The sequence below is a fragment of the Mauremys reevesii genome, linkage group 1 (assembly GCF_016161935.1).
Source record: "Mauremys reevesii isolate NIE-2019 linkage group 1, ASM1616193v1, whole genome shotgun sequence".
Lineage (NCBI taxonomy): Eukaryota > Metazoa > Chordata > Testudines > Geoemydidae > Mauremys > Mauremys reevesii.
The window spans coordinates 190,474,353-190,501,425 of record NC_052623.1 but is presented as its reverse complement, the minus strand read 5'-3'; the positions used below and the strand labels follow the sequence as shown (position 1 = coordinate 190,501,425).

The 27,073-nt window shown below is 42.3% G+C and overlaps 1 protein-coding gene across 4 annotated transcripts in view; it reads left to right on the top strand.

Moving 5' to 3' along the window:
* CD247 (CD247 molecule) overlaps positions 1–27,073 on the top strand; it is an 82,968-nt gene that overhangs the window by 17,323 nt on the left and 38,572 nt on the right. Inside the window, exon 2 of one of the 4 annotated variants that reach the window (XM_039521130.1) lies at positions 10,391–10,468. The exons of 2 other annotated variants lie outside the window; for them this stretch is intronic. In XM_039521130.1, the coding sequence (XP_039377064.1) occupies positions 10,462–10,468 (7 nt within the window). In that variant the 5' untranslated portion in view covers positions 10,391–10,461. The remainder of the gene's footprint in view (positions 1–10,390; positions 10,469–27,073) is intronic. One more of the 4 variants, XM_039521139.1, reaches the window with a different exon arrangement.

Genomic DNA, 27,073 nt, shown 5'->3' with positions numbered 1-27,073 from the left:
GTCTATGCTACAATATTGTACTGTATCCAAATCCTCTTGGTAACCATCACGTTAGCTGAATGAGGGTTCACTGTTTCCCGGTCAGTGGAAACCAGCAGGGCTTTGGAGCGGAGCCTGGAGCTGGAGCACGGAGTAGCTCTGGAGCAGTGAAGCTGCAGGTTTTTGCCTGGAGCTGGAGCGGAGCACGGAGCACAGTTCCAGAGCCCTGGAAACCAGGACAAACAGGCTACTAAACTGCGTTCACCTAGACAGCTAACGTGATTGATTGAAAAAACATGTTCAGATGCAGTTCAATTTTGTAATGTAGACCAGGTCACAATGTTATAGGCATGGGACAGAATTATGTTTGTCTGTGGAACCTTAACTCCAAATTTCTTGACATTCACAAACACAAGTTTGTCAAACTTCAGAAGTCTAAGCAATGTTGAAAGTCTACTTCTTATTTAAGGGATGTGTATTTTAGCCTTGACTTGTGATGAAGGTTTATTCTGGAATTACAGCCTCTCTGTACAGTCGACGTTAGCATTATTGTCCCTGTTCTGCATGTAGGTAAATGGACACACAAAGAGTTCAAACAACTTGCTTCACATCTTGCAGTGGCAGAGCTGCAAATAAAACTGTCTGCGTGACAGTAAAAGGAATATAATATGGTATTTGCCTACCCCACAGGGTGTCATGAGACTTAATATATTTGTTGCTAGAATGTATTTCATTAGATTATACAGAGCATTTTGTTGGGGAAATACATGAAAGTGAGAATATGTAGGTGATAGCTTTAGTGAAAGGAAGACGCTCCTGGTTTTTCTTGTGATGCTTGCTTTCTGTTCTGTCCTCTTGTTCCCTCAATAGGTGCTTTTATTGTCTTTTAATTGGCTTTGTGCATCCCAGTGCCTAAAACCTGGCACTATACTTGGCAGCAATTTTGTTTTTATGGCGAAAGAGCTTGCTGAAATATTTATTTTTTTAAAAAAAAAGGGAAAAATAGCCAATTAGTCAGAACCTCTGCTACGTCCTGAGAGCACAAAGCTTTGTAGCTGGAAATATGAGGCAGAGAGACAGAAGAACCTGAGAGAGACACACATATGCACACACATGCCTATTAACATGGAGAGCAGAGCTGTGTTAGCTACAACCAAATTCAAACACAAGTCTTGCTAGCAGCCCTCTCACATGTTTTCCCCAAATGGTGGAGGTAGGGATTTTTTGTCTGGTCTAAATGGGCTCTCAATGTTATAACTATGTGCTCTGTGATGCACTGGCCCTATATTCTGCAGCACAGTAAAGCTGAAGTCTGCAGTAGAGTGATATTGTCTGTGGCAGCTACAATTAAATTCAAAGCAGGGTTTGTTTTATTAAAATAGAAAGGAATGATATAAGTGCACTGCTCTGTATTTGTTATTATGTCAATAAAAAATCTCCATTTTGGAATGTCCCTACCCAAAATTTTCCATTTTTAGCATGCTGCAGAATCTTGTACTGACAATCTATGAAGAACTGCACTGTAGAAAATGATGTGGAGTGGGAGTGGAAGATGGGAGGTTTTAACAACAGGATAGGGAGCATCCAGGCAAGGGAGAGAAACAGATGAGGCATTTGAAGATTTTTAGATGCATCATCTCTGCAGTGCTTTTTCCCTGTCCCCTTTGCAGGCAGACATGAAGGCGACTTCAAAGTTTAGGCAGAGGAGTGGGAGAAAGGGACTCAAACTCCTAGTTACCCACTCCACATACTGACAGAAGCAAGTAGCCCTAACGTATCTTCCCCAATACCCTCCCCTGCAATATCTGCTCCCGAATGTAACCATGATGGATAAGTATGTTAGCTGAATGACTAACAAAATGATTAGCAGTGAAAGAGTTAACAATGTTAACATCAAAATTGCTATTAGGTTTCAATGTTAATATCTCCATTGGGATGAATGGGAGTAGTTCATGCCTCAAGGCTATAGTTTCAGGCTGGCTGCTTGTTCAGGAAGACGGAATGCTGTATCAATTTACACTCTGTTCAGGTAAGAAGATTTTTCTTAAACTAAAGGGCAAGAAACATAACTGGGGGGAGTGGTTCTTACAGCTGGAGAATTCTGTGACCACACAGTTGTACATACATGGGAACGCTGGCTGTAACCATGCCGTTGACTGTGTAAAGGTGTTAATAAGGGTTAGCTCTCTGGAGAGGATGAACTCCTGCTCATGCTGGGCGAAGAAACCACCATAAAACCTTTATAGCTACAAATACTGTAGCCAGTAAATCCTGCAACGATGTACACTTCTTCTTGGAAAAATCTTCCACTGGTGCTGCTTTAACTAACTTCAGCTAGTCCTCATCTGAACAGGTCTAGACAATGGGGGTTAAAGTGCTGGTGGCTGGACTATGACACTGTTCTACCATTGCTAGAACCTGTGGAGAGCTGCACCATTCTTGCAACAGTATGTGGGAGTTCTTCAGAGAAAACCTCAGTGTTGACTAGGCCCTACTGTGAAGATAGACTGAGAGAGAGGCCACATCTACATTGCAAAATCAACCATGTAGAGACACCCAGTTACAATGTGGTTAAAGCACAATTTGGTCTTGCAGCATAGACAGGACTGAACTGTGTCTTAACCATACCCCTGAACCATGCTATAGCCTTTCACTTCAGCTGGGCTGTCACATGATTTGGGAACTTGGCTTGGCACCATCTACACTGCAAGAATGAACTGTGTTCTAGTGCAGGATTTAGAAACGGCCATCTTATAATCGGATTTTCTTCTCCCCCTCACAGTGTGGTCTTGTGTTTCTGTGATTCCGTGCTTGACACTTATGTTACTTTGCATTTATCGAGTGATTGTCTGGCTTCTCAAGAACTCAGTGCTTTGCAAGCACCAGACCCTCTCAGAGATCCAGAGAGTTCTGGGCCACTTCCAGCTTTTGAGGCCCCTAGCCATAATAAAAATAAAAAATGACGACACATGAAAACAAAATAAGGAACCAAAAAAAGTGAGGCCTAACTTGAACATTTTTTTTTAATTTAACAAATGCTTTTCTAGCCTTTTTCTGTGCAAATGCACTAATTATTGAGGGAAAAATCTAGATTTTGTGCAATGTCACAGCTGATGTTAAGCATGGCAAGCCCATTCAAACGCTCTTGTCCCATAGTTGAACGGTGATAGTTCTTTACCTGCTTCAACACGTTGAAGATGTGTTCACCTGAAGCCACTGATGCAGGCAAACTGACAAAAATATGCAATGCAATTGTGGTATTAGGAAAAATTAATAAGTGTCTAAATTTAAGGGGAGAAGGAGGAACCACCACTTTAAAAAAAAAAAAAAGTAGTCATTAAGGGAGCAGAACTAAGGGAGGACCTTAGGTGTTTGAAGAGGAGAGTGATCAACTGTATTGAAAGCTGCAGAAAGATCAAGGAGAACCATCACGACACCTTGGCAAGGAAAGAGGCCTTTGGAAACCTTTGGAGATACGGGATCCAAGGCAGTGTTAAAGGAGAGAAAGTTGGGGCAGGGTTGTAAGTGATCTATTTACAGTGCTTGGAGGTGAAGGGAGATGAGATGCTAGTTAAATCTACAAGTTGGGTTGATGGGAAGGGTGGGCAATAGAATGAGCATCTATCGAGATTGAGAGGGAGCACAGTAGTAAGACAGATAAATAGCTGGGAGGGGAATGAGTCCAAATGACACCTGGAGGGGTTTGGAGGTAGGAAGTAAATGAGACGCGTCAGTCAGATACCATGGTAAAGCAGGAAGAGGGATTCTGGGAGGGGAAAGTCCTATCTGATGTCAGATACAAGGCTCTAATGAACACTAATAACCAGGGACTAAATGCTGCTTTGTCATGGGAAGGCCAAAGTTGGGTGGGAAACTGAGACCCTGAAGCCTCAAGGTCTCTGTCAAACCATCCGGTCAAGGGCAGTTGGGAGCTGGCCTCTGTTTCGGAGTTCTGGCCATGTAATACCACCCCTGGGGATTAGCATTATTGGGGAAATACCATGGAATGTGGGGGGTTCATAGAGAGTTGGCAGAAGCCCAACCATTCCCCTGGCAGAACTGCTCCTTCACCAAATGTGCTGCTGAGGCCCTGCTGGTCACCCTCAACTCCCTCGCCCTCCATCGGAGGCTGACCGTATGCAGTCACAGTTGATGTACAGAGACACTAATAGCATAAATATAACCTTTGGGCAAAAAGTGGCAGGGATAGGCTGGCCCTGAATACTAAAGGAGCTGCTACAGGTCTGGGTATCACATCTGTATCAAATTAGAGACCATATCAGTATTAATGCTAGGGTAACAAATGCCGACCAGGCCTGTTGCCAATCTCCAACAAGGAGCAGGAAGGTGGTGGGTGTCTGAGTTAGTCAAAGAGTTGGAATGTGTGTGACATACCAGGGCACAATCCAGACTAGTGGGAGGCTGTCACCCCTGCCCTGAAACCTTGGGTGCCTTGCTGTGGTAGCTCCCACATGGGTCACTCACAAACAGACAAACTGCATGCAAGCCACGCCCTGAATGTGTGTAACTGCAACCTGCCAACTACACCCTGGCTCTTGCCAGCCTGGGTTATACCACAGGGTGACCCCAACACAGGCCCAGTTCTGCAACTTCCCACAGAAATGTGTGTTTTGCATTGCCCAGTCCTCTGCTAGACAGTACAAATATATTAAGTCTGTTATTCCTTTAAGGGTATAATATGCCGGTGTATTATCTTAAATGGAGTTATCCAGACACTTCAACTTAAACACACTGGATAAGATAAAACAGTCAAACATGTTTACTAAGTACAAAGAGATTTTAAGTGAGCACATGTAATGAGGCATAAGTCAGAAATAAATATAAAACACTTACTAGTATCTATTTTAGTTGCAAAGCAAACTTCTCACCACATGCTCCAGCAGACTACTGACCAAACTTTCAGGTCAGGAACCTCCCTCCCCCCGCAGAGTTCAATGTCTGTTTCCTTTTGTCCTCTCAGGTGCAGAGAATGAGGTGGCCAGGAAGAGAGAGAGAGAGAGAGAGGGGTGCCTGTGCCTCCTTTTTATAGCTTCAGTCCCTCTCTTGAAAAAATATTTCCAGCTGAGACCCAGGAGACAGTCTATGTGGAAGGATATTCCCTGATGGGCTTTCCCCCCCCCACCTATTTGCCCTTCCTTTGTTTTCCCTTCCTGCTTGATGATTCTGTATACTGCTTAAATGAAAATTAAGGCAAGCACATAGTCCTTTGTTTAGGACAGACCTGTTTGCCAGCTTCTGCTTGGGCAGGGCTGTGGGGTTTGGAACATGTGTTAACACCATACGGGGGAATCTTATAAATTGACATACAATGTTGACACATTTTTGTCAGGACAATACTCACCAGCAAATTGCGTTTTCAAATGATACCTTACAAGGCATACTTTGTACAAAGATTATTACTATAGGGTGTGCATACAGGGGTGTATTCTTTCACAGTATGTCATGAAATTTAAGTGAGTAGTAGGATTTTTTTCAAGGTGTTGAAAAGGACTGTAGAGGGATAGGAGGCATCACATTATCATAATCTGAATTTCTTCCACATTGGGAGAGGCTGAAATCAAATATCTTAAATGTGTTACTTAAGAATTGTTTGGCTAAATTAATGGTAGGAACTGGGGAGGTTTCCAAGTGTGTGCTGGTCGGTGTTGCAAATGAAAGCATGGTGAGGCCGCAACCTTTAAAATCATATAGTGGAAACCGTGAATTTATACATGAGGTTTAGGGTTGCCACATTAATTCTCTTGGTCTAGCAGCTGGAGAACTGAATTAGGAGAACTGGTCTCTATTCCCAACTGCGCCACTGATCTGGGCAAGTAACTTCATTTCTTTGTGTCTGTTCCCCCCGCCATCTTTGTCACATGGTAAGTAGCCCCGTTGATTTTACACAGTGCCTAAAGTTAAATGGATGTATTAAGACTTTGCAGGTTCAGAGCCTAAATAAGCAAGTGACAAAGGGCGGCTGGGGAAACGGGCACAGAGAAATGAAATGGCTTGGCCAGGGCCATACACCAGGTCAGCTCAGCAGATGCATAAGTCTTTGCAGGTGCAGCACTATAAATTTTTAGGGATGGGGGCTGTCTTATTATGCATGTACACGAGTTCTAGAACAATGCACCCTGATCTCTGATGGGGCCTCTGGGTGCTATTTAATAACACTACCAATAACCACAACATAAAATTGTCATTCCATGGGAGCAACACACACCTAACAAAGGTCAAAACTTGTCCCTAAGGTAAGGAAGGAGGTTGAAGCCTGGAGTACAAGGTGAAGGGAAGATAAATGGCCAAATACACTGACAAAAGCCAGGAGCCAGCCTACGGCAAACTATACTCAATACATCTGGAAGGTGTCCTTTCTTTTCCGAGGGTGTTATTTTCGTTTTCTTGCTAAAATAACTCATGCTATCTGCCTCTTCCTCTGGTGACTCTCCTTTGGTACAGAGAAGGGGGTTTCACCAATGAGGAGGCTGACCCCTTTGTTTTCAGTCTCTTGTTATGCACAGCTTCTGAAATATGCAAGTGTCAGGTTGCTTTCCCCGCAACTCAGCGGAAAACATTAGTGCCACCAATCTCTGTGACAGAACACTGGTGACAAACTGCCTTGTCATTTCAATCAAAGCCACCCGCACTTGTCATCTGATTTATCCAGGGTTAAACCGTTTATTATGCGCCAGCTCAGGCTGCTCAGGGTAGCTGTTTTTCTTAATCTTGTGTCATAAGTGTTGTTGGGTGGCGGTCGGAGTGAAAACATCTGCTGGTTGAAGTGACAGCTTCATTCTGACAACCAGGGATTCTGTTAAAAGCAAAAACAAATGGGGATAAAAATGCAGTGCATGCAACTCCGCAGGGTGGTGCCTTCTACAGAATTAAGGTTATTTAAAAGAAATTCTACCACAGTTTTTGTCTCCTCCACCTTAATGCGCTCCTCATCTTCATCTCCCACCTGAAACTCCGGGTCGCCTTTTGTGTGCCTTTTCTGTGTAGGTGCACTAAGAGACTTTATGCTTCAAATCCCTCTTCAAAATTCACCACTTTCCAGTCACTGATTTTTCGCTCTGGCACTAACTTCTTAACATAAATGCAAAAGGAAAAGACAAAGCAGAACCAAATGGTGTAATCTGTCAGCCATTGTTACAATGATCACCCAAATGCATTTATCTTTCCTTTGTCTTGTCATCTCTTCTGCTTTGTCATTTCTCAGCATTTTAACTCTCTCTCTCTGCTTTCCTCTTTGCTTCTAGTGCTCTGACAACTGGGACTTGGGAAACCTCAGTTCAATTCTATTCTTCACTCTGCCCCCACCTGCTGTGTGACCTTGGGCAAATCACTTCGCCCCTCACTATTTTGGTTTCCCCACCTGTAAAAAGATACTTCTGTCGCTGTGCCTGGTTTGGATCACAGTTGAGAGTGCCAAATTCAGGGCAGACGGTAGGAAACAGGGCAGACACACCCCAAAACAAAAGTGAGCTCCTGTATCACTATACTAGTTAACAAGGAGCTAAAATAGAGGCTGGATAGCCACCTATAGGCAATCACCACCCACACAACTGGACTTTTGTGATGTAAGGTTATTAAAACCAAAAGCACCACTTATAAGGTTTTCCAGTTCCAGAGAACCAGCCAAACATCCCAGGTCAATATACAATTCAGATCTTACCCAAAAATCATGTTGATGGCTAATTCCTTTAATAAACTAAACTAAAGAGTTATTAATTGATTCAAGGACTCTTATACATTACAATTGATTTCAGAGTCTGTAGGTCAGGATACAGCAGTGATGGTAATTCTGCTAGCTTTCAATAAGTCTCTCTGGATCATCCAAGAATTGGGTGAAGATTGGGGATCATCAGTCCTTTGCTCAAAGCTTCCCTTTGTTAGAAATCAAAGTCCAGAGATGAGGAGCAGGAATGAAGACCATGACTGATGTCTCCATGCACCTGGAATAAGAGGTATAAATTGTAAAGTTACTGGCACAAACATGGAGTCATTGGTCACGTGCCTTGCTGAGTCATGAGGTATTCATTGGCTATGTGCTGCCAGAAGAGACCTCGGGAGGGGTCCCTGGAAGAGCTGATTGTCCTTAATGGGCCACCAAACAGGCAGGCTAGCCTTGATGTAAATCTGTCTTGGGGTGTTACCCAGAAAGGCAACAGGTTTCTGTTACTAAAACATAGCAAAGTTTCATAACTTCATATACATTGATAATTCATGCATATAACCAGGATAGTCCTACTTAGCAGACTATAACTTTTCCATTGATACCTTACATAATCTATTTTGTACAAGATTTATCACAATTGTGCAACAGGGGTGCTACATCAGTGATGACACATTAGTGTAAACATTGTCACTTTTCTTTAATACAGTGTCACAACTTCGTTTTGTGAAGTACTTGGACAACTGTGGCTGAAAAGAGCTAAGTGAGAAAAGTCAGGCATGTGGATGGTACCGTATACTTTATGAAAAGAGGAGCGGCCATGTCAATTCAGGGTTATTGCTTCAGAGAAGGAGTGATGGAAGAAAATAAATTGTTTAGATGCTTATTTTTAAAAATATATAAACTTTTTTTGCATAGTATTTTTCATGCAAGAGTATCACAAAACGCAGTACAGATTCAATAACAACGTTACAGAATGAAATAACGGAATTAATAATAGACATACAGAATTACATAGTACAGCTGCACATGGCATAGCTGCAGAGTACCAGAGGGAGAAAGGAACTATTTAAATAGATCTGTTTTTCCAAAACAAATTGCTGCAATTCAGTTACTCAGAATAAATACCTTCACAGCAGGCTCTTTGATTGGATAAAGTGTACTCCAGGTGAAGATTTAGACTTATAATTGTATTTATACAGAAAATCACTTTTGTGGGAGAAATACTGCCCACTAACTTGTTTCCATTGGACTTCTAACTTTCCAGGGACCCAGCATTTAAAAAAACAACAACAAACAAACCTGCTATAAAAAGTTTCCTTATTTCCATTCTCAAATACACTGGCCAAAGGGCTGTGATCTGTAAGAGAACAGGTTTGAGGTTTAATACCTCAGGACCCTGCATGCTAGTGTTGTGGAAAATTGACCACATGGATGATTTTGGATCAGACAGCCTGAGGCTCCTTTATTTCATACAAACATATATGCAGGGAGAGTCAGCATGGCCCCACACAAGAGGCAAACTGCTCTGCTCTCCACAAATTTTACCAAGCTTATAAAGGCTAAAACCGCAAGCACGTAACGCGCTCGACACATTCTGCCCCCGCATGCCCTTTGTACAGAAGAACAAGCCTAGCTGAAGCTCTTAAGTTTCATAGCTTTGTTACAGGCCTTTGCTACAGGCCCAAACCCCTGGGGAAGGGTGGGGGGTATCAATTTTCTTTGACACTAGCAATGGGAGTTCAAGCTATATATAGACTAGTGGTTCCCAAACTTGTTCTGCGGCTTGTGCAGGGAAAGCCCCTGGTGGGCCGGGCCGGTTTGTGTACCTGCGGTGTCTGCAGGTTCGGCCGATCGCGGCTCCCAGTGGCCACGGTTCACTGCTCCAGGCCATTGGGAGCTGCTGGAAGCAGTGCGGGTGATCGGCCGAACCTGCGGACGCGGAAGGTAAACAAACTAGCCCGGCCCACCAGGGGCTTTGCCCGCACAAGCGGCAGAACAAGTTTGGGAACCACTGATACAGACCATTGTAAAAGCTGCCCATTGGAATATACAGCACTTGCTCTTCTGCTGGTGTAGGTCCTTGTGATACTGGTTCTCAAAACCATGGCTTCATTCTATATAGAAAAGCTATTTTAGGGTAACTTTTTGAGACTTCAGCAGCTGTATTATATCAAAGATGCCTCTCTTTATAGACAGGGATGTGGGAAACAGTCACATTTTTAAAAGCTTTGTAAAATAGTTTCTCTGTAACATACGTGCTGTGTACAGAAGACATGTTGCTGTGTGGGGGATACAAAAGTTTTGTGACAATCACTTGAGAGTAGCTGCCCAGCTCACTTTTGGCTTCACCCACCCCAAATCTTTACACCACATCGCATGTACTCTCTCTGTATCCATTATGCGCAGGTGCTACTGTGAGTAGGTGTGCATGTAGGGCCTGCAAATTGTGGAGGAGAGGGACAAAGCTGGACTATGAAGAGAGTCTTGGCTCTATCCAGGGGCCTAGCAACAAAGAGGGCTCCAGAGTAGCAGGGAGAGTGAAAGGGGAGCCAAGTAAGAGGTTGTGGCTTGGAGAAGGCTGCAGTTCTACTCCCCTTAGCCATAGAAGGGGTTGTGGGGGCTACTGCGGGAGTGGGGACAACTGAATGACTTGAAATATGCAATGCTTGGTTACAATAGCCCTCTTCCATCCCATGGGCACTAATTTGACCCCCTTCTTGGTTGTCTCAGCAGCACAAGGCCAATGACTGAATGGACCATGGAGACTGATTTGTGCTTTCATCCCTAGATGTGGGTCCACCATGGCAGGTTTGAGCCCTATCAATGAGACTGTGTGAAAAAGATTCTGACTCTGTTCCATGCCTCAGTAGGGGAGTCAGTCTTCAGGGCTGTCAGTGCAGGCCCCTTCACCAGCACTGATTTTTCCCACTGAAAAAATAAAAAAAGAGGGTGAGGAGGAAAACAAATGGGTGAGCTTGGAGTGTCTTCCTCTCTCCTTCCTGCAAAGAAAAGGGGGAGCAGCTGTGACTGGAAAATAGCAAAGATTACATGGTATTTACAGGGAAACGGGGAAGTTCCTAAGTTACACAGTGGGTGCTGCCAGACAAATACTAGGCAGTTTGTAAGGTACTAGCATTTGAAACTCTTGGCCTGATCCTTTGAGGTGCTGAGCACCTGCAGCTCCCACCGAGATCCATAAGAAGAGTAGAAGCGTAGCAGCTCTCAAAAGCAGGCTCTCCAAGATCAGAGACCGTGCTTTGGTCATTCATGTTCCATTTTCAGCTTGATGTAATTTGTTCTTATCTGACAAAGGGAAACTGAAGAGCTTTTCTGTGGGGGTGGGGGGTGGGGAGGGAGAGAGATGAAAAGAGTGAGAGGGGGAGAAAAGAGGAAAGATCATGAATAAAGTTGGAAGGAGAAATTATGCTGTAAAAGGTTAAACTACTTGCGGAGGCAGCCAAGATGAGAACAAAAGGGAAAGCATCTGTGAGTGGATCAGAGGATAAAAAGCAAAGTATTAGATTAAGGGGGAGAATTGAAGACATGATGCTCTGGTAACTTACCTTTATGTCGTCCCCTTCATGTTAGAAATGATCTGTGGAAACCAAGCTGTGATTCAGGGAAAAAATGCAAATCAAATATCACTTTAATCATGACCTCTGAGGCAATGGTAGAATTGCTCTTCCCAAATCTTTGCTGCCAGCAATTAGGGTTGGCACAAAATCCCAACGAAAGCTTTGAAATCCTCTAGTATTTAGCAAATATTGTTAGTACTGGCTGAATTTCTCAAGGCTTGGGGGTTCTTTTCAACTATGCTTATCCAACCCTAATCAGGTTTATGGTGGACGTGCACCAGGCCTGCGCGTTCTCTTCTCTAACACATCCCATCCTCAAACGCCCCAGCCATCCCTAGATTAATCTTCAATAGTTTTCACTTATTTGACCATGACTGGATCTCTGAGTGGGGGTGGCTTGGTGGCCCACACCCAAATTGAGCTGGACTGTCTCCTTGTGGGAAGCTGCCTTTTCAGGCAGTCCCTTGGATGGCAGTTCTTCCTCACCTACTTGTTTTTTAAAGCCTTCAAAAGGGGGTCTGGGAAGGCTTCTCCTACCACCCCCCTTCTCACCTTTCCTGGGGAAGCCAGGCTCAGGAACTTGCCCACAGGCCAATCAATCCTTCTTTTTTCCCTAAAAAAAATAAAAAAAAAAATAGCAGCTCTTTGGGGCTTCCCTGCAACTTATGCCCCAGACTGTATTGTGCAGTTGTAAATCAGTTAGCTTATGAAATCACCTTCCCCCTCCCCACAGGAACTGCTAACATCATGGAGGGAGATTAAGAAGAGGGCTTTCAGTCAAATTTCTCTGAACTTCAAAAAAGTTTTGGCCCAGTTCTAGGAGTAGCTGAAGAATCACTGTTGTGGGGCTTGCTTTTTATTTATTTTAATTGAACCAGTTCATTTGTCCATACTATTATAGTGTCTCATGTCTCTGGCTGCATTTAATTCAGTGATGAGGCATTCAAATCAATGCATGTCATCTGACATGTCAGAACCCTCCTTCAAATGTCTTGAATGTGTTCCCTAGTTGTAGGATGTATTGTACTTTTGTTTTGTCCTTTTTTACACCGAGGGAATGAATGGCAAAAGTGCTTAATCTTAATGCAACATTTTGGCTGGAGCGCCAACTCAAAGTTATGCTTTCCCTGAGAGCAACTATAATCAAACATATTGCACATTAATTTACTTCTAATGTATTTTAATTAACCTAAGATGCATTTTATATGATATTAATTAAGAATGAAACACCTTTCTCAGCATCGTCTGTAACACAGCTACTGGAAACATTCAGAAATATCATGGGTACATATAGGGTCTGAGCCTGCTCCTGGAGCTTGCCTTTGGCTTCATTGGGAGCAAGACTAGGCCCTCAGAGAATTCATGAAGACTGATGACAGCTATGGTGTTATAGTGCTGTGTACTGTGAGTTCAGAAGGTGTATTGGTAGCTTTCTAGAGAACTGTACTGAGACATTGCTCTCGACAGAAAGCTGCTGATGCAGTTTCCCTGCTCGCTTGCAGGGCCAAAGGATCCTAGGGATATGAATAGCAAATTACATATAGCTATACAGACTAGAATCTCCCTAAAACATTCTCTGCATCAGTCTTGCCAGCTCACATGATTTTTATCATGGTATTTGTGGCATTTCACATTTTACTTATAGCCCCAGCTCCTGGAGACTGTTGATCTACAGGAAAATTTCAGCTATTAAAGCTTTCATCATTGCACAGGAAAGACTGAAAACATGACCTAGGACTAGAACCCTATTTTTTTTTTTATTGTTTTAAATCGTGATCTCTCATTGTTTGCAGTGTTGTGTTATTCACAGGATATTAGAGAGAGAAGGTAGATGAGGTAATATCTTTTATTGGTCCATCTTCTGTTGGTGAGAGAGACAAGCTTTTGAGCCACACAGAGCTCTTCCTGAAGTCGTATGTTTCCCAGAGCTGAAGAAGAGCTCTTTGTAAAGCTTGTGTCTTTTGCCAACAGAAATTGGTCCAATAAAAGATATTACCTCACCCAGCTTGTCTCTCCAAGATCTCATGACTTTGGAACTTCAGAGTTAGTAATACTTTGGCTATGATGATCTGCTTTGGCTCATATCCCGAACTGCTGGGCACTATTAATGTGCTCTGCTAAGCAGCAATCATATTCCAGCTTACCCCTCCAAACACTCACTGCACTTTTATGGTGTGTGTGTGTGTGAGGTGATTCCAGTTTGTGTAAATGGCTGTGAGTTCCTTTGGCATGTATTGGATGTTTATTAATGATTATTCCTTCATGTATTCTCTGCTCTCACCTTAATACACGCTGCTCTAAAACTTCAAAAGATCATTCTTGTGTCTGGGCAGCTGTGCTGACTAATAGGAAAGCCTGGTGTTTGCGGTGGGACAGGGTATACTGGCTAACAGGTCAGACTGAAATGAAGGAAAGCCTTGGTGACTGCAGATGATCAGTCAACGACTTGAGTTTTCATAGCATCAGCAAGTTCTGCACAGACCTCCGCAATGGAACATATGTAGCTACATCACTGAGATTAAAAACAAACAGGAAAAAAAACCCACGTATGGCCAGAAACACAATGACTTCTGTGAACCATTGTGCGTGCATGTGATGCTGGCTCCCGGGGGTCTGTTACTGCCTTTTTATTGTAAATTGTAGCAGCGTGCCGCTGAGTCGGCCCTTGCCAAGCAGTGTAAGCCACAGACTGCTGCCCGTAAAGGTCAGAGCTCAGCAATGTGCCAAGCCTGAACTCTGACAGGATGCCTTGATATATCATTTGTTAAATACTGACAGTGTACTCAAGACTGTACAAGATGCAAAGGTGAAGGCAGTCCCTGCCCCAAAGAAAGTAACCTGCTAACTAAGGTGGAGCGATTTTTTTTTTAAATCAGTGATTTTTAAATAACTGAATTTACTTCAATTTAGACTTTGTAAAACTAATCTGAAAATTGTGCTATTGCAACTCTAGATTAAAATTTATAATGAACTGATTTATAAATATCAGAGGGGTAGCCGTGTTAGTCTGGATCCGACGAAGTGGGTATTCACCCATGAAAGCTCATGCTCCAAAACGTCTGTTAGTCTATAAGGTGCCACAGGACTCTTTGCTGATTTATAAATGTTTTTTGTTTTAAATGGAATTACAGTTAGGTAATCTTTTTGAATCTTACAAAACTGCTATAGGCAACACTCTCTCCCTAGCCCACCAAAATATTGACAATTTAAGACTGATTCTTCAAACACTTGCACAGATATGTAAATTTATTCTCACATAGTCTCATTGATTTCAGTTATTCATGTGCTTAAAGCCAAACGTGTGCATAAGAATTTGCAGCATCAGAAGCTAAAATTGTATTCTTATTCAATTCTAGTGTTCTAAAATCCTTTCAAAATAAAACTTCACTGTTTAAAAAATGTAATTTAGATGTTCAATAAATTAAAGTTCACAATAAGTCTGTCTGTTCACACGTGCTTAAAGTTATGCAATAAAACCCATATTAGGCACCTAGGGATGTGTTTTTTTTCAAAAGCACCAAAAGTGATTTAGGAGCACAAATCCAAGGGACTTCAAACTGCAAATGCCTATGGAAGATTATAGCCTGGTCAAATCACTTCAGCTTTTGTGACTTCTGGAAATTTGAATTTATTGGAAGGTGGTGATGGCAAATATTTGGTTATCAGTTTTTGAGTTTGTTGTGTTATTGCAACAAGGAAGTTCTCTTTCAGCACAGATGAGCATTTCAAGTGTGAAACTTCTTACAGAAAATAGCTATAGCATCTGAAATTCTAACAGTTAAAAAACTAATTACAGACACAAATACAAAACAAATCCTATTAGTGATTTAAAACTATAAAATGAAAAGAAAGTGAAGAACTAGCAACATGTAAATACAAATCAATTAAAAAAATTCATGCTTTAAATAAAATTAAGTGATTTCTATCGATCCTGCTGTTAACAACACTCCGGGCTTGTGTACACTACCAGTTACGTCAGTATAACTTATGTTGCTCGGGGTTGTGAATGAGCCAGCTCCCTGAGTGACATAAGTTACACCGACCTAAGCGCTGGTGGACAGTGCTGTTAGCCAGAGAAGCTCTCCCGGCCGACATAGCTACTGCCTCTTGTGGAGGGGGTTTTATTATGCCAATGGGAGAGCTCTCTCCTGTCAGCATAGACCATCTTCACCAGATGCTGTAGCGCATCTAGTCTAGACTAGCCCACAGTCCTTATTTTCAAAATGCTTTACAAACATTAACTGTGTGTGTAGTCCGTCGGTTTGGCAATGACATTTTCATGCATCTTTTTGTGGATTCTGGAGTGACTCTGACGTCCAAAGCGTGACGCACATGCTCATGAGTAGATCGGGCAGACAGTCATTGGTGAGCATCTTGGTATCTATAGCAGTAGTATGATGCTTTTCCCTTGCAGCTAACAATCAATTATTTCTGTCCTCTTCAAAGGCCTGGAAAGCTCTGAGTGTTGTGGACTTCCATGCTGATCTATTTAATGCAGCCTTCTCAAGATCATCCGGTTTTATTGCACCAAAGCGTACGCTGTTCTTGATGCTGTCCTTGTAGCACTTTCTGGGGCGGCCTTGATTCCGATGTCCTTGTGCCAATTCTCCATAGAAAATTTTTCTGGGGAGTCGATACTCAGGCATCCTAATGATGTGTCCAACCCAGCATCGTTGGGCTTTTATCAGCATGGCCTCGATACTTATGGCATTTGACTTTTGAAGAACCTTCAGGTTGGTAATTTTGTCCTGCCAGTGGATCCCCATAATGGTGCACAGAGACCGCATATGGAAGGCCTCTAGCTGGAGATCAAACATTAACTAACTATGCCTGATATGGTAAATTTAGTTGTTTTTGTTTTCTGTGTGATGCAACTTTTAAATGTCTAAGGGTATAGTGTCTGCAGAGTAGCGGCTATTTTGTGATGCAGTTAATGCATTAAATTAGAAGAGCGATACATTGCACTCTCCCAGAGAGACTTTTTAGTTTGTTTATTCTCTTATAGTCACCTTGATTGACAGTTCTGACAACTTGAGGAATCTGTCAATGTACAAATCATGAATTCTGGTTGATATTATGAAGCTGCTATTATGAAACTACAATGTCATGGAATTCCTTGATGTGGAATCCACCATTTGCTGATGGATGGGGAAGGCAGGGGATGTTGTAGCACATTGCCGCCAGGCCACGGACAATGAAGAGGTGTTACCTTTAATGACGTACTCGGACTGAACAATGGGTGTGCTGAGGAGGGTACCTGAGTGGGGGGGAAACCAGTTTAAGTTTCTCTGCGGGGGACTGGTGAAGTAAGAGTGGAAAATGGCCAGCAACATCACAAAGACCCCAGGTGTTGGTAGGGAGACAAACTTGAGGGACTCACAGAACAGGAGACACAGGAAGCCTTGGGCAAGACGGGGGGGGGGGCATGGATAGTGAGGGGGATCTGGCTTTAACTGTGGGACTAATCAGGGTCAGAGAAGGCTAACCAATCTAAAGAAGCTCATTGATTCTGAAGACAAGCCATGGGCTGTAGGGGAAGGATCCTGGGCACCTCAGAGGACTTGGTCCCAGCCCAAAGGTCTCACCAGTGGTAAGGAACTTGAGATGTGGTAGTGTGTATAGGTGTGTTTTGTATAGATCTGTGTGTTGCTTATGCTATTCAGTAAAGAGCAGTGGTGTCTGAAATCCCATGCTGAGTCTGTTTGTCTGGCTCTATTTGATTTCAACTATCATGTGCCCCTGAAGAGTTAAACTGTAAGTCCAGGGCGCCCCTCTAGCTGGAGGTCTGGGAGAAGGTGTGCTTAAATTAAAGGACACTGAGGGGTCAAAACCAGTCCCAGGAGCTAAGCCGTTCGAGTGCAGGGTCTCAGCTCTTGGAAGAGGGTGCTAGAGAGGGTCTGCACATCCAGAGCATGCTTAGAGACCACAGCGAGGGGTGGTGCCTGAATTTTGTTCGGATTAGAGGTTTTAAGAGCAGGACCCAATGAGGTAGGCCAGCAACTTGGGGAGCCTCCAGCCAGAGGGGGAACACTACCAGGGCTGTGTGTGACAAAAGTATAGGGCTTCTGTGACTGCAGTGATCTGTCTTAACAAGTGCACAGAAGCTAAGAGCAACAGAAATAAACAGTTTGGAAGCTAGTTGGGGATGGGGGAATAACGGCTGAGTTTAATAAGATCATAATTGAACTGAATATATTGGAGAAAAGGACCATAAACCTGGGCTTTTGCAAAATCCCACCCCAAACTCATCTGTAGGCTACTGAGTGATAACATACTGCCAAAAGAAATGCCAGGTTAGAAGGTTTGCAGTGCAAGAACAACTTGCTGTCTCAACTCCACTCTCATGATTTTGTCACAAGTCTCTCAGTATTGGGGTTTTTCATTTTTAAAGCCCTGGCTCCTGGAATCATTACCTGAGTTCCTGGAGACTACCTGAGAATCTGGAGTATCGTTTTCAAAAAAGTAAGTTTCTAGCCCTCATGCCTATGGGACAAAAAGCTTGAAAACATAAACCCTAAAGACTCAAGAAGACGCCAGGAAGCAAATGAAAAGAACCCCATTTTTTTTTAAACCAACATGATTTTAGGTGGCCTGGGTCCAGTGTGTTTGAATACCTGGAGCTGACAATACTGGATGCCATTATTTGTAACATCTCCTCCTCCAAATTAACCTTTCCATGGGTGTTGCACATTCCACCATGGGGTCCTGCAGCAAGCTGTGGGGTTAGTGACATATGGCTGGGTTACCACCAGCTGGTGACTGTGAGGAGCATAATAAAGGCTGTTTCTATCCTGTATATATCTCTGTCTGCAACAAAGTGCAGGTTGGTTAAACTCTGCCAACTGGATCTGGGTCAAAAAGCCTAGCTCACCCAACCCCACCAGTACTCCTAAGGCTTGTGGTTAGTGATCCATTGGCAGCTGGTGCAGTGCTGTGATAAGCAGTACGTCTTGGCGGCTCGCGTGTGCCCTAGGGATGCTTCCTGAATAGGAGGCAGAACTTGGTCACTGAATGAGCTCTGGCCAAAGCAGAGCAGCAAATGGCATGTGAACTTAATGGTTTAACTTTCTTCCATTCTCTTTCCGTGCTTCTCTATTTCCCTCCTCTCATCCTTAAATACTTTAGGCTGAATAAAAAATGAATTTGCTGCTCTGCAGTAATTGCTGTGCCTCAGATGGAAAAGAGGTGATGGTAAATGTCCAATTTTTAATAGAGACTTCTGTATCCCTTATCCTCCTTTTCATAAGCCCACCTGCCCTCTTTCCCCCTGCTGTTATCCTGTTCTTTATCACCCTCCCTATAACTCCCTCTGACCCTCTTCTTCTAAGCAGTGAGACCAGTCTAACTGAGAATGACGTGGCAGTAAAGCTGGGCTGTGTTGATGATTAGGTGCTTTCATGCTGGCAACAGGCACTCTTTTTCCAACCCAGCGTAGAAGGGAGAACCTGGTAAGGGACCCTGCAGAGGAAATCACGTAGGAGGTCTGAGCACTGCACTAACAGCAAGAACAATTACAAAGGTGATGTGACTTTCTCTGTGCTGTGGCTTCAGTGTTCCTTCCTGCTGGGGTAAGGCAGGGGGTTCTCTCTATCACAAAAGGAAAGCCAGGCTTGTTACTGAAATGGTCTTGTTGTCACACTGGGGTGTGTGTGTGTGTGAGAGACAGACAGACAGTGGGCCAGATTCATGCCTGTTGAAGTCAGTGTTGTTACTCTAATGCAGGGGTAGGCAACCTATGGCACGCGTGCCAAAGGCGGCATGCAAGCTGATTTTTCAGTGGCACTCACACTGCCCGGGTCCTGGCCATTTAATTTTAAATGAAGCTTCTTAGACATTTTAAAAACCTTATTTACGTTACATACAACAACAGTTTAGTTATATATTATAGACTTATAGAAAGAGACCTTCTAAAAACATTAAAATGTATTACTGGCACGCAAAACCTTAAATCAGAGTGAATAAATGAAGACTCGGCACACCGCTTCTGAAAGGTTGCTGACTCCTGCACTAATGATTTGTTTGCCCCAGAGAGTTGCATTCTGTGCTGCTGAACACAGTGAAACTGGGAAGGAGAATTTGTGCAGGTTGGGATGGGGGAAGAAGGGGCGGGGGAAAGCGAGCACTCCAGCTCTGTGGCCTTCAAGGAGAAAGTAGTAATGGCTGAACCATAAAGGGTTGGGGGGTTGGTTAGATTCTGAGAATCACCTATCAATCTTTCTGAATTCTATGGTTCTGAAAAATCTCTCCAGACTTCCTATGGGCACCATGATGACAATGGCATTTCTGCCTGTCTCTGCTGGTCCCAGAAGCAGGACACACAGAAGCAACATTAAAAATGGGAAGTAATGGGGAAGGGAGAAAATGAACTGAATATTTTTGAACTACAGATGTTCAGTGAAGGCTTGATATAGCCTTACTTCATTCTAACTGGTTCTCCCATCTCTCAGGATAGGATCATAGAATATCAGGGTTGGAAGGACCTCAGGAGATCATCTAGTCCAACCACCTGCTCAAAGCAGGACCAATCCCCAGACTGTCTTTTGTTACACCAGTTCCCTAAATAGCCCCCTCAAAGATTGAATTCACAATCCTGGGTTTAGTAGGCCAATACTCAAATCACTGAGCTATCCCTCCCCCCCAGTGAGGATGACGTGGTTTAGATTAAATAAGAACCCATTGAACTTTTGTCCAAAGTGAACTCTTTCTGAAGTTTGAAAAAGTTCACAGAACTTTTGTTGTAATGCATTTTTACTTGCAAACTAACTCTAGAAGCCCTAAAATATTATGAGAATAAAATATGTCTTGTATTTCCCAGTTGACTAAAATTGGGAAATACCAGAATTCTTTCAATAAAGTATGATCTCTCCTGACTAAGCTATCAGGATATGAATCTGAACTTTCGGATGCTTATTCAAACAATGTCTGAACTGTGGTGCATATAGCTATGTAACTGGAAAACGATGTTTTTCTGTCCTGCATCTTTAAATTTCCAAGAGTCTGCGGCTTTGCAGAGGCAGTGGCTGTTGTGTCAGGCAGAGCTGATGCAGCATGTTACAAAGCACACAAACAGTGCTCTCTCCTGCTCTCTGTCGTGGAAACTTTACTTGTTGTTTTCCCTAAATCTACAATAGAAGTCATTCTGACTGAAAACACGTGATTGCTCTTTAGATATGGAAAAAATATCGCATAAACGTTCGGAAGGTCCCTTATCACTACTGTGTGTATGTAAGGAGAAATATAGTCTCTGTACCAGTAATCCGACTGAACTGATGTGAAGTTGTATAGTTTCAATTCCCTTCTGGCTGCTTCATTTCTCCTCAGCTCTGGTATCCTGGCCAAATTCTCACAAAAGTAACTAACTATATTCTGCCTCCCTAAGTGAACCCAGCATCTTCACATGATACAAAATTCTTCACTTCCTGTGCCAAACTGAACAGGCACCCAGTGCTGGCCAGTCTTGCTTTGTGTAGTTAGGCAGCTGTCGTATTCTACTCCAGAAATGGCTGTGTAACTCACTGTATAAGTGTGGTTTTCTGTTTCTTGCTAATAGCTGGACCACACTGAGGTTTGAGAGTTTTAGCTCAGGCTGGTGTGGAAGGGGCAGCAGATGCTGCTTCTGGAGTTGCAAAGGAGCCAGATGCGCCACCAGAATTCCAGGTCCAGCTGCCAGCCCCTCTGTGAAACGTACCGTGCTCCGTGATCCCCTTTGGCAGTACAGACTCATAGAAATATAGGGGTAGAAGGAACCTCCAGGTCATCTAGCCCATTCCATGCTGAGGCAGGATTAAGAATAGTGGCTCTGACCATATTTATTTTAGTCAGGAGACTGTGCTCTTTCTCCTCTCCCCCAGAGAGTGAGAAGCCATAGATCAGAAGTTACTGCTGCTTCTTGCAGCATTAACTTCCATGGGGGGAATCTGTCAGATATTACATGGCTTTCCTGGGGACATATGCTGCACCCAGACAACTCACTTTGAAATCCACAAAGCCCCAACTGCACAGGAGGATGTCAATGACTGAGCTGCAAGAAAAACCATGTGAACTTGGCTATGCGTTAGTGGAACTCTTGGTTATATTATCTCCTATTTTAAAAAAGGACCGAAGAACTAAAAACCACCCAAATAACATTTGGGCCTAAATAAAGACCCATTCTATATTTAGTTTTTTCTGAGGTAACAATTTCTAGCTCAGGTATTGCAGCTCTCAGCTACTTTGTGTCCTTCCTCAGATAAGCTTGGTGTTGCCTGTCTTTGCTAACAAACTTCTCAGATGTGTGTTTGCTAGGGCGGGTAGGTTTGGGGGGTAGATTAACATCTGTCTTTAAGGAAAGCGTAGTGACTCACTTTGAGGTTTCAGAGTGGCTGGGGGGGTGCTAGTGAGGGGACAATGAGCATGTCTCACATCTTCTATACTGCTGCAGGGAACTCAATTAAAAGGACCTGGCGGTTACGGACATTGTGATTTTTGTGGTTGGTTGCTACAGAAGCTCACAGTTCTCTGTATGCCAGAAAATGGGAACAAATCTCAGAGGTCAGAGCTGTTGGTTTCCCCAACGGGATCTTCGCAACTGGGTTGCAGAAGTGTCATGAATCAGCTGGCCTTGAGCAAGAAAGAAAGAAGAGAGGCTGAAAAAATGGATCAGGAAAGTTCTTGACCTTACTGGCATTTAAAATATTCCTGTCTTTGGTCCCCTTTCTTCCTTCCAACCTCATTCAGAGGTCAGGAGGTATGGATTTATGAAAGAATCCAGTTTGTGCACAAGAACCAAGTGGAGTGCAGCTGCAAATGTGTTCGGAGAGCCTAGCAGAGCTCCTGGAGCCTAGGGTTCTTTGCTGGCTGCACTGCCTGCCTGGTGGGGAGTATTAGCATGCAATTTGTGGAGAAGCCATTTCCTGAAGGCATTCATAAAAAGCAGGGTTAGACTGACACTGCCTTAAGGGGGCATGCTAGGAAAAGTTTCTCTCAGATGGAAATAAGGGAGAATTTTCCAAAGCTGGATTGGTGCATAGTAGCAGGCCAATGAGGTGAAATGCCAAACTGGTATCATTTTGCCACCTTCAGGAATTCCAGCACTCATGGAAGCAGAGTTCAGGGGTCAATTTAACAGAAGGACAATGGGCAGGGTATAGCTAGAGATAACACTTGACATTGTTGCCTCTGTGGCTGCTGGCAGGTACACACTCCATGTGTCATAGCATACAACTTTTAATCCCTGGGAGCAAGCTTTCTCATGGTAGGCAGCAGAGGTGTGTGTTCATGTTCTTCCTTGGGTTTATTAAGCACACTGCTAGCTCTTTCTAATAGTGCCTGCCATGTTAGTGATCCTCTTTATGATGGTGTACGTGTATGTGAACCTTGGGAAATTATGGGCATAATCCAGATGAGGCAACATATCAGCCAGTGTTCATGAACACTTCCAGTTGCTAGCTGTGTGCCAGCATAGCTTTGATTCTTTCTCCTTCTGCAGTTCTGAAAATATGTTCCTCCAAGGATCAAGAATCCCTTTTGGGCTTGTCTGCTTCTCCTTCCCTTTAGATGTCCAAGATGCCATGTGACTAAGGGCCCAGACTCCTACTGGAGGAAAGGAATATCTGGGTTGTTCAGGAGTGATGGTGTAAAGCTCTGAATTAGCTCTCCAGGGTCAGACCTGTGTTCTAATGTGCAGCATATACAGAATTTGGTAGAGCAGAGGGGGTAAAGAGAAGGAGTTTCCAAAAGCTTTGTAACACCTAAAGAAAGATGAGTGCTCGCTAGCATGGAAAGTAATTTTGTAAAAGTAAAAATTAACAATAAGGACAGAGAAATGTAACCGATCTGAACGCATATTAGTATTAGAAATGTGATGTTCCCATCTGCAGAAGATAGTAATATACCTTCCCACAGTAATGTACCTATTAGCTAAACCAGCTCATGAGACTGTTCAACGCACAGTGCACATGCAGGAAACCGTGAGCATGAAACTATGCTGCATGTTGAAATCCCTGCTGTGTTTTTGTCCCTTTTCTAAAATATCCTGACTGGCGTTAGCAGAATTATTCAGACTCTGAGTTTCATTTATCTAGATCCCTTTGACAGTAGAGTGAAAATCAAAAGACTAGGAGAACTTCTTGAACATTCTGTGTAGTTGCAGAAAACAATTTTAAATATTCAGGCTACTTGTTTTCTGCAGATACAGATTCTCTGTATAAAAATTATTTCTCCTCTAAAGGACTTATGACAAGTATTCACAAAGTCTTATGTATCAGTTGTTTGGGGAGGATTGCTGAGGTTAAAACGGTGTAAATATATTTTTATTCCTATCTATAAACATTACTATGTGTTCTTGTTTTCAAATAATCCCAACCATCCTTTTATAAGAATTAATAAGAGAAGAAAAACTCTTAACGCTCATGAGAGCAGGATTGGGCCTTCAGGGTGTATGGCACCCCAATATAGATATAGGTGAATGAAAAGAAAGACCTTTCTTCTCACCCCAGGTATTCCTGAAGATTTGGCATTACCTGCCCCTAATTTTAGAATTATGTTCCATAATATAATCTTTGCCCTATTATGTAAAAACATCTATATATATTTTTTATTTTTGTACTTTGGATTGAAATTGAACAATCAACAACTAAAACTGCTGTAACAAGCATCTGCTGTGAGCATTATGGACATCATGGACCTAATCTTGCTCTCTGTTGCACTGAGGTAAACCTGGAGTCAGTGGAGTTATTCTGGATTTACAGCAGTGTAAATGAGAGCAGAATATGGCTCCATATGTTTATCATTGGGTCTTCTGAACACTACTAATAACAACCTGGCAATGGAGATTGAATGAACGGTAAGATTTAAACTGCTCCTCTACTACTAGTGCTCGACTGTTTGTAATACAGAGCATGTCATGAGAGAGTTAATTCACCCAACTTTTGCAGTAAAATCTCAAATGTGAAACATCACCTTGATGAAAAACAAATTGTCTCCATTCATCTGATACACAGGCAAAGGTGTGACTTTCAGTAGAATCGTATTAATTTACTAAGATAATTTTTAAAATTTTAGATTTGTCATTTCTAAAATATAGGCTCGAAGAAATATAATTTAATGAGACTGAATACTGGAAGAAGAGCACCACTAACTTTGAAATAAGATCTCATCCTTTTTTTTTTCTTGTTAGCTACGCAGGTCTCAAATTACAAACCCATTGTATATGAAATATAATCTTGCACTAGATCTTATTGTGTTCATTCAGCCTGTTGCTTTTTTCTGCAGGCGGTTTTGATAATTTAATGGAACCTCTTAGAAACTGGACATATTCTAATCTTGGAGCAACCAATCTAGAAGACATTTATTTCTAAGTTGCAGCCAGTTGAGAACTTCAATTGTAGCAGAGTATTCAGTGCCATGGTTTCAGCTGTGATATATGGTTTATAAATCTCAATATAAACCTCACATTATCTAGCTGTCCAGAGAAACGGAGTGTGCTGTATATTACGTAGGAGAGAGCTTTTGTCTAGGATTTATTAAGCTCTGGGTAAAATATTTTTTTCTGTTTTTTAAAAATTCATTAGCCAATGCTTGGTAAAAACCTATCTTACTCTTCGTGTGTATGATCTTTTTACAGGCAAAAAATGTTATTTGTGGTAGACGTGGCCAGGAGGATGGAATGTTGATACAGTGATCACCGTGTCCTAAAACTGTGTAACCTAGGTCACTCATCACCAAACATGCTAGTCGAATAACTGACTAGAAGCTTCCTCTCACCTTTCAACTAGCTGACTTTCCCCCCCTAGGTTTATTAGTATTACATTGATTATAGTGTTATGGCTGAGTACTGGAGCAGACTGAAGCTCCTACCAGAGAAGGAGAGCTTTGGAAGGTTTGCAGAACTGTTTCAGTGGAACGAGGTACATCTGGCTGTGTGTGTATGTGCATGTGTATGTATGCCAATGAGAATTGGGAGAAATTAACCTCTGCTTTTATTTCTCCATTGCAGAGCTCTTTATTTTGCATAATACTTGCATATGAAATAAAAATGCATTTTGATGTGGATTACATTAAATTGCTTTTCTAGCCCTTTTTATCTGAAGGTAGGGTGACCAGACCCCAAATGTGAAAAATTGGGATGGAGAGGCAATAGGTTCTATAGGAGCTTTGTCTTATAATATCGGGACATCTGGTCACCCTCTCTGTGGGTCTTAAAGTACTTTACAGAGGTAAGTGTAATAATTATATATGCAATCTGTTAAACAGTGACATTTATCAGTTTTGCATCATTTTAGACACAAAACCAATGGAGAGGATGCACAAATCATGATGTTTGATGTGATTTCTGAAATCTATAATTTTGTTTGAAATAGGAGCTGTTGTTCCTGGATTATATTGATCCAAAGGGTAACTGTTTCATTATTTAACACATCCAGAACATGTCTGCAAATAAGTGTGTGTGTGTGTAAGATTCCCAGTGAAATTGTTTAGAGAGTCGTACAATCAAAGGCAGAATTTGATCCTTTGCAATGAGCTAAACTGTCTGTGTCTTTTCCTCCTCTGGTTTTGCTCTCCAAGAATAAACCCTGCTGATGCAGTTCCAGCTTTTGAATGATAATTATTAGAACCATGCACACTGGGAATTTACAAAAGTGAGGCAATTCAGAGTTAAGGTCCTGCAGTAACTTCATTGCTGGCCTCTGGTGCCTCTGACCTGTTTTTTATAACCGATTGAAGCGTTAATCTGAAAACAGGGCAGTATTGGTAGAAATATCAAAGACCCATAGAAGAGGGGGAGAAAAATAATTTTACAGGAATATCTGCTAATCTTCACAGCTTCCAAAACTCAACAATGACATTCCAGTAAGAAACAGCTTCTTGTAATACTAATCATAACTAATTTTATGCTGCATGTTTCACATCAAACTTTCACACTGGAAGTATTTTTTCAGAGCAATATGAACAGAACCCTGTCATGCAGTGCCCACTGTTTTTTTTGGCTTAGTCCCAGATAGGCCCCAGGAACTTTAGGCATTAGTATAATATTCAGAACATTACATATATTCCAAAATAAAGTTGTTGTTTTTCTTTTTATTTTTATTTTTTAAAAAATGCTACTGCATGTATTTTTGTAATCCCTGTGTGGCTTATGCATATTTGCTTAGAGTCCAAACCTGCTACTTCTGAAGTTGATGGCAAAATTTGTTTTGACTTAGATCTTTATCCTGCAGTTAGATCCATGCAGGTGGATCCCTGTGCCCTTGCCAAATCCCCTTTAGCTCAATTGTGCTTTGCATAGGCCCACTCCGACAGAACTGTTTGCAGGGATGGGGCCTTAGATGGGAATGGAATTGTGCAGTTTATTTGCATTCACTTATATTTCATTTGGATCCAATGGACCTGAATATAATCACCCTTTCATCAATGAGATTCTAATAACATTACTCCTCATTTACCCCAGCATGGATGAGATCAGAATTGAGCATCATAGGGTCTGTACAAGCAAGGTAACTTTTAAATAGTTTTCAAATTGTGGATTAGAAATCATCAGCATTCATTTCAAAATGGCTTATTCTGTGGGATGTATTTTAATTAGCACAAAATAAAGCAGACTCTTTACATTTCTTCTTTTCACTAATGTATAATAGCAGAACTAGGGTTTTCATGTGAGATAAACAGCCGTCAGGCTCAACAGAAGTATAATTGACACCAACAATCCCGTACATGCTTGAATATTTTCTGTTATATAGACATTTTAATTACTCGCCACTGGTATAGTTTTGCAATTGTGCTCTTATTGCTTGTAGTTTTTATGAATTAAAAGTAGTTAAAAGCTGTATGAAACAAATTCAGACCTATCAGATTCACACTT